General features: G+C 42.4%; 1 protein-coding gene across 3 annotated transcripts in view; it reads right to left on the bottom strand.

Annotated features, from left to right (window-relative positions):
• Positions 1–12,368, bottom strand: part of NFAT5 (nuclear factor of activated T cells 5) — a 57,024-nt gene that overhangs the window by 31,709 nt on the left and 12,947 nt on the right. For 2 of the 3 annotated variants that reach the window (XM_082770084.1, XM_082770085.1), the window contains exon 2: positions 9,248–9,373. In XM_082770084.1, coding sequence (XP_082626210.1) covers positions 9,248–9,373 — 126 coding nt within the window. Of the gene's footprint in view, positions 1–9,247; positions 9,374–12,368 lie in introns of those variants that run through there. The other variant, XM_082770083.1, reaches the window with a different exon arrangement.

Below are 12,368 nucleotides of genomic sequence, written 5' to 3'. Positions count from 1 at the left end.
ATCCCAGTGTATCAGCAAAATTAAATTATGGAGACATTAGTATCAAGCTGGACAATTATGGCAAGAAACCCCCTCTTCAGCCATACATCTTTTCAAATGAATGTCACTGCCATCCACAAGCATGCACGTGTTAAAGCATGTGCAGGCCAGCGCCTTCTCCCTCCTAACTAACGACGTGTGAGAACGTATGGCAAATATTAAAGGCAATGAAAGGAGCTGGCTGTATCAGAACAGCCAAATACGAAATGTAAAATATACTTGGGGGGACAAATTAATAATTGCTTTATGAATAGTTTAAGTCGCACAAATACTGAAAAAGTGTAATAAAATTTGTGGGTTTTTTCAGAGTCTGCAGTTCTTTATCTGACTCATTTTCCTTTGAGCTACTAAATAAATAAATGGGATCAACCAAGTAAGAATTCAGAAAAGTTACTCTAATGAAAAAAAAATCCATCTTCTACATGGCTCCCATGTTGTTCTATCAGTTTATTCAAAGCCTGTGGCTACACATGCGTACCTGACACCCCAAGGAGATCTCTTGGTTGAACGTGCTACAGTCCAAAGAAGTTTATTCTACAGTTTTCAGTATTTCACTTTGACTGGCATTGCTTTAAAAGGTGAAAGCGTTTTGCTTTTCCTGTTTTTGAGGAAGGAATTTTTCCCCAACACACAGAAAATAACCCAAATGTAACCCGCAGGCACTGGGGCTGCTGGCTGCACCTGGCTGCAGGGCAGGCGAGCACACCTCGCACACTGCCTTTCGCTTTGAGGCACCTCAGGGACTGTGACAGGTGGCTCTTTTGCTTGCAGTTTAACAGTGCTTGCAGTGACAAACACAGCTTGAATGAGCACACACATTTTGAAAATTAAGATTGATATCATGTTTTAACACAATTTCAAAATAAAAATCGCTTTCAGAGCAGCAGCACTGAATGTGCACCAAGTGCACGTTATGGCCAGGACGCAGCCCGGTACTGTAAATGAAATACACACCAGCTCACAAGGCTGTAGGTTTATTTATTTTTATTTATTCTTTAATAGAAAGTGAGAGAGAAAAAAGAAAACTGCTGCCCTGTTAAATCAACCTTGATCACTGTGGAAACTAAATGTCCCGAATCCACTGCTTGCCACCTCTAAGCCATGTAAGACAGCTGAAATAACTATTTCAGAGTTTGTTGCTTGTCTTACAAGTTTTTCTTATCTCAACTACGTAGAATGATATCAAATAGCTCAATATAAGGAATTTCTCATTCTGTTTTGGATATCATAATTTGCACATCATTAATAAGTAATTCTGCAATATGTAAATGAAAGACAAAATAACCAAGAGCTAACAAACTAACTGGCCAGCGTGGGAGTTGAGCATGCAGACAAAGAACTCATGACTCCACACTACTCCTAGGAAGGCCAAGTTGAAAAGAAGCTTCAGTTGTTCACCATACCAGTCATTTGCACGTTCACTTCCCAGAAAGCCTAAAAAGGGGCCTTCTGCTCCCATACATTTCCTTTGTTTTCAGGCAGTGAACAAAATTATATTCACAACCAAGAGATTGAATAATTCAAGTTTCTTTCTGAAAACAAAAAGCAGGCAGTGGCAGAAGGGATGCAACACGCATGTGGCACGAATGCATGCTGCCAAGAATCACAGGCTAGTTAAGCATGAGACTAAGGGAACACATAGCAGAGCATCCCCATCAGCAAATCAGCGCATTCTTTTTCTTTCCAATAACAAGCTATTGTATAAAGAAAATTTATTACCTCCTGAATTGCCAGCTAAGGCAGTGACATATATTTCTACATCCTATTATCTTGTGAAGTCAAACAAGGCATTCAGCCTTTTAAAAAACGTCTGAAACGGAGAAAAAAAACACTACTTGGCATTGAGGGAGTCTTGTCTTTGGCTAAAACTCACGCGGAGCCAATCTTGAAATCCTTGCTCAGTCTTTCCAAAGAGATCCTTCCATACAACAGGGATTACCCAATCTTCCCAAAGAAGCAGTGTCCTCATGACGTCTGTTTTTGATTGCAGCTAGAGTGCAAAGCAAGTCATCTCCCAGACTGGAAAGCTCAAGATTGCAAATTAATGCAAATAAACTGGAGATATTCTGGGCTTTACAAGTCTTCCTGCCACCTGTGCACAAACAGCCAGGACTAGCAAAGGGCCATTAAGGGCCATTAAAGGACTTGCCTTTTTCTAGCCTGCATCCTATGCGATCCACTACGGTATTTCAGGGAACAATTAAGCATCAAAAACCTCACCACACATGGTGTGGTCCAAGTCATTTATAAGCCTACTATGTGGAATATACCTCTTTATTGAATTTGTTAATTTATGTAACGTGTCGTGCTTTTTATAAGAATTTTCTGTCTTAATTTGTTTATTCACAGAACCACTGGACACAGGAGAACAATTTCAGAACAAAACCAGAAGGATAAAGGATCCTATGTGCAAAATTTCCAGCATCAACCCTTGCATTGCCAAAGGCTTTACAGGTAAAAACCAGAACTTACAAAGTGGCTGCAAACCTGCTTTCAACACCTCACATGCCAAACTTGGGGTTCTACATTTCTTCTTCTTGTATTACTGATGTAAAGTCAAAAACTTTCCAAAAAGAGTTTAGTTTCAAATCAGTATCAATCCACTATTTAGAAACAAAACAAAAAAAAGAAGGAAAAAAAAAAAGAAAAAAAGGAAAAAAGAAAGAAAGAAAAGAGACTTATGAAGAAGTCTGAAAACAAGACCGACCTATACCCTGGGTGAGATTGGATGGGTTAAGTGTCTCTGGCACTATTTGTCTTCACTATTGACAGACACTGTCACACAACCCACCACACGATGCCTGTCTCTGAATGGCGAAGCTAGAATGCAAGTTAAGTGTATTAATAGAGAAAAAAAACTAGCATCCCAGCAAATATAATAAAGCAATCCAATTCACCAGTTATTAAAAAACACTCAGATTCAAGATAGGTAGGTTAATTTAATTTACATTAAGCCCAACAGTGTAAATTCCCCTTACATTCACATGCTGAACCAAGCAGTGCATTGTAATTTGGGTGAATACATCAATCTGTTTTTATTCCCAATGACATCCATTGTTAAATTAGCACCAAGTTCAGGTATCTCAGCAGAACCTCTGGGAGCAGCTCGGACCCAGCAGTCCCGTTTAGCTCGGAGCCAGGCAAGGCAGAACTCTAGGCCCCCTCAGCTGCTCTCTGCAAGCTCTCACCTGTCTGTCCCTCAGCTCCCTCCACAGCCCACTGCCCTAAAAGAGTGACTGTACAATGATATCACGACTGATGGGTCCAACAAAGAACACTTCAGGTTAGGAAATGGCCTCTCTTGTTCTTTAGGTCCATGGCTGTTTTTTTCTAACAACTTAAGAACTCCTCTTGGCCTTCAGGAAGTCTTCGATGCCGGTACTGCAAGTGCCCAAACAGGAGCACATTGGGGTTGTTCTCCTTTTGCCCTTTTTCTTACTTTTTTTTTTTTTTCATTATTTATTAAGGAACAAGAAATTCTCCTGTCACAAGCATTCCTCGAGCCTTTTTGGCGTAAGAATAGGAGCCACTCAGTGTAAGAATTTGCCATCCAAAATCTCTCAGAACAATAGAACAGCTTGTGTCTGAGTCAGTATTCTGGAAAAATGGGGCTTACATGCTCTGTAAGACTTAGGAAGACTGAAAACAAACTTTAATTAGAAAAAAAGAAGATCTGGGATGCATCTATGCAGTCCTCACGTGCAATTAGCAGCAGGCTGTGCTCCACGCAGAGCAGCAGACGCGCTCAGTGCGCACACAGCCCCGCAGGACTGCAGGGCTTTAACTGAAGTTACAGGGAGCACACCTAAAAGGTTTCCATGAAACGGAAACGATCAGAAAAACCTCCTTCCTCAGCATTCCCCAGGGATGAACGCTCACCCATGGTGATGAAGGAGCCTCCCCCAGCCCCTGTGGCAGCCCCTTGGGGCCCGCAGGCTGCTGAAAACAAACTGGTTGGGAGGCAGCAGTGCCAACAACCAGAGCAGCCGGGGCACTGCAGCAGGACACGGCAGCAGGAAGGGGCACTATTAGAGCATTATGGTCTGGCTCAGATTCATTCCCCAAGAAAGAAGCGTTTGGCACGAGCGAGACAAGCGCGCGGCGGCCGGCCGGCCCTGGAAGACGTCCTCCAGGAGGTGACAGGAAGGCGCTTCCAGCCGGGACGGGGTGGGAAGGGGAAGGGAACGGCCTACAAAGAAATGGAAGTTTTTACAGTCATTGGAGATCGACTACAAAGAGGAATCTTTCTTTTCCTGATCATTTGTTTACATCGTGTAATTATAAGCCCAGGAAAACAGAATTCGTAGTGGCACTCGTAGCCCCCTTTGAAATTTCTGGTAATTATTTCTGTATCAACAGGAAAAACTGACTAATGACACTAGGAAGGATGACAAACCAAGAAAATATTTTCATTAAAAATAAAAATTAAGAAGCCTAACTGTTCAAAAACAAAACATCTTCATTTTGAAGCTGTATTAGAATATTTAGCTTGGAAATGATGTAAAAAGCTTTATCTTCGCAGGGGAAAATGAGCCATATCCTTAGCGCTTGGTCTCGACCCTGCAGGTAATCCAAATATTTTTGATCCATTTTGCTACAGTAGCAATCTAGAAGCAAAGCTTTATTTTCATAATTAAAATGAACAGAAACACTCATAACAAGTATTTCAATTACAGATCTTTGACCAAAAAAGCAAATTCTATTTGGGACAAGCATTTTGTTCCTTTACTTAAAAAAGGTACAAAATTGGGAAGAAAAAAAAAAGGTAAAATTTTATTATTTAGTATTTTCCTAGGCTATAAACCTAAGACAGAAAAAATCAGTACATAATAGATTAACTGTATCTAAATGTGAAGAATGCAAAAAGTGTTCAGTAAACACATTTCAACAGCAAAAAATCTTTTCCCCTTTTGTTACACCACCACCACTCTTTGTGAATTCAATTTCAGATAAGAATTGGAAAATGTCAGAATGGAAACGACACAGGAAATAATATCCTGAAGAGCAGTACAAAAATATGGAAGGATATATTTGCCTCTGGTAAATGGGGAGCAGCATAAGAGATCGTCAACAAGCTGAAGCAGCTCATTCCAAAACTCTGCTACAGAAAGAAGGAGCAGATGATAAGAAGATGCGACAGTTTTCTTCACTGAGGCTCTGAAGGTTTGAGCATTCTTGTCACTGGAAATAAAAGATGAATATGCAACACTTTTTTTTAAAGTACATGGCTGAAAATGCTTTGGAATCATCCCCAAAAGACAAGAACAAGGTGTTGACCTACTAACTAGAAAGACACCTTTGAGGAAGGACTTGAATTAGCAGTTTGAATTTTAAGCATTTGAAGCACTTGTTCAGTGTGTCCTGATCAACAGGTAGGGAAAAAAAATCATTCAGCCTTTACAAGCAACTGAAAAGAATCAGGCATCCCTCCTTGCAACTGGAGCTTAAAATACTGTGCAGAAGGCATTATTAAAGCCTCAGCCATGCTTATTTCATGTAAGAAGTCTCCAGCCACAGCTTACAATGGTATTTCTCAACAGGACACCTTCATGTAGTTCAGGAGTCTGTAAGATGATTCATATTTAATGTGTTCATGGAACTGCACCAGGCAAAGTCCTCTTTTTCCTGTCCCCTGAACAAAGACATTTGTCATGTAAACAGCAAGCAGAGAGAACAGTTTCTAGGAGTAAAACCAAATCCTTTCCCTCCTCTCCACTTTCCAGAAGTATAACAGAATTAAAGCTTGAGATAGCAGCTTAGGTTGCGAACATCACAGCTCAAAATCCTAGAGTTCTATTAAATTATACTTGCCTGGTTGTTATTCAGAGGGTGGGTAATAGCCCCTTTGTCTGGATTAATGAATATGAGATACACATTTATTAACAAGTTAATGAATCCAATCAGCAACATTCCATTTTAATACTTGTAAAGATGTTCTGTAAATTGCAAGACATTTCAAAATGTAAGAACTAGAAGTCTGCCCCTGCAAGGCCATCACAGCTTAAAAACAGCCCATCCTGGTCCTCCAAAAAACTAAGAAGTTAACTGCAGCAATATATATATATCTCAACCATGATTGTATTTTTATGGAACAAAGCCCCACAGCAAAGCACCTGACAGAAAAGCCTCAAGTATGTTGAATTTCAGCCAGACACTACCTTATTCTGTGTCCTGGGAAGCAGAGAACAAACTGTGTTAACTCTTACAGGAGTAGTTAAAAAAAAAAAAAAAAAAGCAAGTGCCTCATCACTTGATATCACTCCCTCTAAGGTAATCCTCTCATTATGAAGAGTAAGCATATGTGTTATTGACTTCTAGATACACTGTGCTAGCAGCATTTCAAATTAGCCCTTCCTTTAAAAGTGAGAGTAAGTGAGATTACCTACAATGCTACAGAGGCTGAACTAGCATTTCCTTATCATTTCCAACAAAAGTGAAGTTCTGGAGCAAGTAAAAGCTGACAAAACCCACCAACAAATAAAAGACTAAACAAGGGGGAGATTTCAGAACAAATTGGTTTACACCACAGGAGCATTGCTTGCCGAAGCCGTTTTTCTTCTTCACCCTCTCAACCTGTGCAGAGTCAACTACCTGAAAACATTAAGGACTTGAAATAGACAAATGAATTGTCTAATCTCAGACTTTAACATTAAATTTAAAATATATGTTGTCCCGTGCAGACATATAAATATACACAGGCTGATTTTCCTCTTGCTCGGTTTGGAGCGCAGCCTGCAGTCCTGCTTTCCAGGTAAACGCCTCTCTAAGATGCACTATTTTCTTTCAAGTGCGTGGTGGAGGAGAGGAAAACAAACCACTAAGACACTACACAAAAACTATCTGCTATCACTCCCTGGCAGAGTCTGCCTAGAGCCACGGGGAGTCAGGCAGCCACTTCCCTCTCCAAGCAGCAGCCACGCTGCTTTGGGCCGGGGCTTATCTCTGCCTACATGTGTACACAGCGCAACTGGCTGTGGAATTATCCTGGTCATCACAATTATATGTTTATAAAAGACCAAGATTCAATTGTTCTTGCCCTCACTGTAGTGGAAAGTGACATAACCAATGAAAACAAACTAGGCTTTGCTCTGTTTTCATACCATTTTTTTTTTTTTAACAACTTGGAGAACTGTCGTTTCTTGCACACCTAATACTTCCAATCCAAGTTTTTGTGGCACCCAGACCCTTAACTGTCTCCTCGCAATGCTCGTGGAAGGTCTCCACAGCCCCAGCCCTGCAAACAACTGAACCCCTCACCAACTGACAGGTGCTGGGAGAAGCTCTGAGGCTCCACCTCGTCTCGCTGCTCCTTCCTCCCCCTGCAGCGCTCCCTGCCCCAGGGCACCAGAAGCATTCCTGCAGACTGGCTGTGAGCCAAGAAGCCTGCACCTGGAGCAGGTCCTTCGGCCAGCACGCTGCGCAGCACGCAGACAAAGCCCTCTTCTCTGGCAGGACTGCCAGCCTGAAGTCTTTGTGAACCCACAATCTGTGACGTTGAAAAGTGTTCTTGATTGAAAATGAGTGTCTCCCCCTTCCAGTGTTTGCAAAGAAATCTCTACGCTATTTTTTTGTACTTTTTCATTAAAGAAAATCTTGCTGCAGCTTAGCCCAAACACAGCTAACACATTCTTAGTTTTTTAGAAGGAACCGGACTGGCTGTTAGCAGACACTAAATACCTGCAGGAAACAGACATTTAGTTCCATTCATCTCGAGTGTTTAATTTCCTCTGTTAGATACAGAATTAATTAGCAGTTTGCGTCCATCTGTGGATTTAGAGTGTAACAGGGTTTGTGGGTTTTTTTGTTTCTTTGTTTTTGTTTGTTTTGTTTTTAAGATCTAGGTTTCTACAGGATTTGGTCACTGCTGTATCTTTGAACAAAACCAATCATTAAATATGTTGATTTTAGAAATACACGCCCCAAATATTTTTGAATAAGTGATACAAACGTATCAAATCCTTTCAACATTATTAATAAAAACATAAAAACATCATTTTTCCCCCAATGTAGCAACTGAAGTTCCACTGCACACAGTTAAATCCACAGGTTCTCTCAGAAGAGGTCTGGCAAAACATGAATGGTGAGCAGTGCTGTAAAGTTTCTCCAACAAGTCTAATAATATCGTTTTAGTTCTGACCGGGATTCCTGTGCCATGCAAATCTGGGAAACATTCTTACACAAATATTTAATGCACATGAGCTCAGAGGAAAAGAAACAATGCAGCTATTAGAATCCTCTCCTTAAATATATACATTTTAATCAAGCAACAACTTAAGACCAAATCAGGAAGTGGAACATGACCTTGTAAGACACACGGGGATCCAATTATGCAAAAAAAAAAAAAAAAAAAACCCTCATCCAATGAAGAAAGATGCATCGATCAGTTTTCCTTTTTTCCTCATCGCATAGATGTTTAGTAATCTATAGAGGTTACTGACAAGAATTCCAGATGCAAACCAGCACTAAGACTAACCTCACAAATGAGAGCTTTGCCCTTAAATCCAGACTTTATTTTCAATGAAGACCAATGACAGAGGCTTTAGACTAAGGTCTAGAACATGACTAGGAGTAAGCTGGAGCAGAAAACAAAGACAAAAAGGTCATGTCTCATTTTTATATGCTCTCAGAAAGATAACCAATTTCTCAGTTTTACAAATGTGCCACCCTGACTAATGTTTTACATTCTCACGCACATGTAAATTTTGTAATACATTACAATAGAGCTGTGCTGGAATCGAGTTTAAATACTAAGCTTTCTCAGGCCTCTGAAAAGAAAGCATGACCTCTCTTCCTCCCTACAGCTCGAAAACCTTCACGGCCCAAAACGTAATCTCCCATTTTTGATGCTTGCTAGAATTGTTACACAGTCGGTCAGCATTCTGACTCAGTTCCAAACAGGTAGGTATACCCCTGAAGCCAGAATGCACTCTAGGAATTAACAGGCCTGTGCTGAGAGTAATAAAGAACAGCAAAACAGATAACTTGTTTCTTATAGATACATCCTCCCTGAAATACAGTAACCAGTAATTTAGAAGAGCTGGTAGTTTAGATCACCTAGTTTAGCCTGATTTATACTACCTAAGTTCTCCTAGAATGAACTTGGCTACTTCTCCACCAACTTTTTACAATCAAAACTTTGCCAGCACTGTTCATGTTGGCCAGAACGTTACAAACCTTAACAAAGCGCTGAATAAATGAGAATGCTTACCAGCAGCGACTACAGCTGGAGGAGGCGAACCTGCCTCGCCACCGCTTGTTTGGCTCATGGATGCTACAGATGTTTCTCTGGAAGGTGGTAACTGCAGCTCCTTTGGGAGAAGGTCATAGACAGATTCTGTTGAACAAATGGAAAACAAAAAGGAAAAGGGTTTATTAAGAAAAAAATCATGCTCTGTAAGAGAGAAGAAATACTGGTTTTGTCTAAAAAGATATGACCTATGATGTGATGTTCTCAGAAGCTTCCTAAAAAGTTACATCAGGTACTCAGAGACCCTAACGTTATGGAATAAAGTTATTTCAGAAGACAAACCACGGAAACACGAAGATACACGTTCTCCAGAGTGAAACAAAAACACCAATTTGTTCGAACAAAGAAATAATTCATGACCTTCCACAGAAGCTGTACTCATTTCGAATGACAGAGCTGCCGGCATATACCAAGAACCACGTGAGAACCAAAGACAAACCCGCTGCCAGAGCCCAACCTGTGCACCTGCATTTCAGAGACTCACCTAGCACCATCACCTGCAGAACATTTACAAAGCCCTCCCAGGAAAGCATCAGCTCCTTACCTAAGATCCCTTATTTCCATTTTTCTTGCCTTAAGCTTTTTGATAAAGCGCCACAGGCACCCCTAGGCAAGCAGCCTGCTGGCCCCAACCGGCATTCACGGCAGCTCTCTGACCCCTGAGAGGGGATTTGTGACTCGGGTCGCAGAGCCGCACGGTGCAGCAGCCCAGGCACACGGGCTGGCAGCAGGTCACCCGGCTGGGCAGGGCTCTGCACGAACGCCTCCCAACGCATCGTTAGGTTACCTGAGATAATTACAGCCACGGGCACACAGCTCTGAGCGCACCTCATCAAGGGGACCCATGGAAGACGCACGGCTGCTTTAAACGCCCAAGGCGGGGATGCAAACAACCCAGCTGAACAGATGCGAGCTGAATCCACAGCTCTGCACCACGGAACTCTAGGAAAATCCCTTATAAATATTATTTGCGTGCCTGAGACAGGTATGGAAAGCTCAAGGCAGATTTTTAATGTCACTGTCGCTCAGCTTCCCAGCTGGGCAGTAAAACTTAGCAGCAAGTGTCATTCACACCAACCTGCTTCCGTCCAAAAAGCATCAGTGACACAGCCTGGCAGCATACTTTGTGAACCACAAAATCCCAGCAGCTTTCAGAGACAAGGTCTACTTATTTCCACGCTGAAAGGCCCCTATAAGCTCGGCCACTGGCACTGCTGTCAATGCGTCAAAAATGCCTCCAAATAGAACGTGGCATTTGGAAACCACAAGGTGTGTGCTGGTCTATTTCCTGCTGAATTACAAGTTTTCTTCAAGACGAGCATCTTGATTCAGGAGGCCGATGAAGTAACGAGGTAGGACTGAGCTTTAGGGTTTGATTTTGTGTTTTTTGTGTGTGTGTTTTAAATATTTACTTCTCAAAAGTGACAAAGATTCGGTCAAATCTGCCTCTTTAAAGGGATGCTCAGATCCAGAGCTCCCAAAGCGTGTCATTTCTCAGGGAACCAGTAATTTTACCTACCTCAATCAGAGGCACGATCTCTGTGAATAACCCTATCGACACGATAAGGAGAGGGAGGGCAGGAGGAGCAAGCATTAGAACTGAAGCACTTTCCCCCAGACCATTACAAGCCAAACCCTGCTGTGCCTGCACCACGCGGCCAGCCCCATCCTGAGGCACTGGGGGATGGCACCCAGCACCAGCGAGCAGCCGCCCTAAGCCCAGCCCGTGGAAAACGTCCCAGGTTGTCTTCCTGAGGGCACGGGCTAACACACACCCCCAGTGACCCAGGCTATAGGACCTGCCGTTCCCAAACCTTCCTCAGGGATCCGAGTTGTGCCGGTGCCTTTAAGAAAGCTTGCCACATCAAACCTGCTCTGAACTGATCAGACTTCAAATGAAACTTTGTGTTTTCACCTAAACACAGGCCAATGTTTATATATGCTGCGCTATAAATAGCATTAAAGCAAAAACTGACAAATTCCAGAAAGATTAGAGTTGCTGCAAGGAAACCAACTCTTCCCAGAGGATACAGCTTCTCTCCGTGCCTGCTGTCGCTCCCAAATAGCTGAGTCCCTTCCCCGTTGCTCAGCTCACCTCCATCACCGCTTTGGGGTTTCTGTTTGGGTTTTTGTTTGGTTTTGAACACACACACACACGCTCCTTCTGCTAGAACTTTGCATTTATTCCTGTGGAAAACATCCACAAAAAGAAAAAGCTGTTGTTATCTAAACCCAGTATTGCTTTTGAAGGAAAGAAAAAAAAATAAATTAGCATCATTACATATTTCTATCTAATTAGCAGGAAAAATATGTAAACAAAATTCCTGTCCTCAGCAGCCACTGTGGTGAATAAAGGAGTCAGAATTCAGGCAGCTGACAGCACAAGTGCCTTGTAATGCATTGCTTCTTTTGAATCCCCTTGAAGAACATATATGTTGATGCTGAGCTCCGTTTACACCCAACATTCTCCATAAATACACTTTCTTTCTCCATATAGGAAAAAAGGAATCTCTTTTTCAGGGTTATTGTTATCATGAGGTATAAACAGGATCCACACACAAGCAGAATAAAGCTAACAAATGCTCGGCAGCAGCCAAGAGGCTCATGCTCAGCCCCCCACACAAACCCTCACCAGTTTCTGTGCCACGCATCCGTGCCATCGGCTATCGCACGCCCTCCTCGCAGGGAGCTTCCAAATCTCACACCATCCCTCCAAATGCCTCGCTGGACGAGCTGGGTGAGCCCAGGCCTCGCAAATCCCGGTACTGAAATCAAGGACACCCGGGGAAGGGCAGATTTACAAAAAAGCCCTCTAAGTGTCAAGTTTCTTCAACTGCCCTTTATCCGATTATGCTGCCAGCGTAATCTCTCCGATCAGCTGCCTGGAACTTTGATGTGCCTGCCAGTTATGCTGCCAGGTCAGAAAACTGCATTTCACGTGGCTGTACCGACCAGCACAGCCCCACATACCGAGCCAGCACCCCAGGCGGCAAAGTTTGACACCTGGGGAGCACAAGGTTTTGCCAGTGTGCTGCCTGAAACTGCACAAAGCACTCAGAGTTGAAATATTAATGAAAACCAA

Source organism: Aythya marila (assembly GCF_965140915.1).
Source record: "Aythya marila genome assembly, chromosome: 12".
NCBI lineage: Eukaryota > Metazoa > Chordata > Aves > Anseriformes > Anatidae > Aythya > Aythya marila.
Note: the sequence above shows the minus strand (reverse complement) of the source record. Positions and strands in the feature narration are given on the sequence as shown.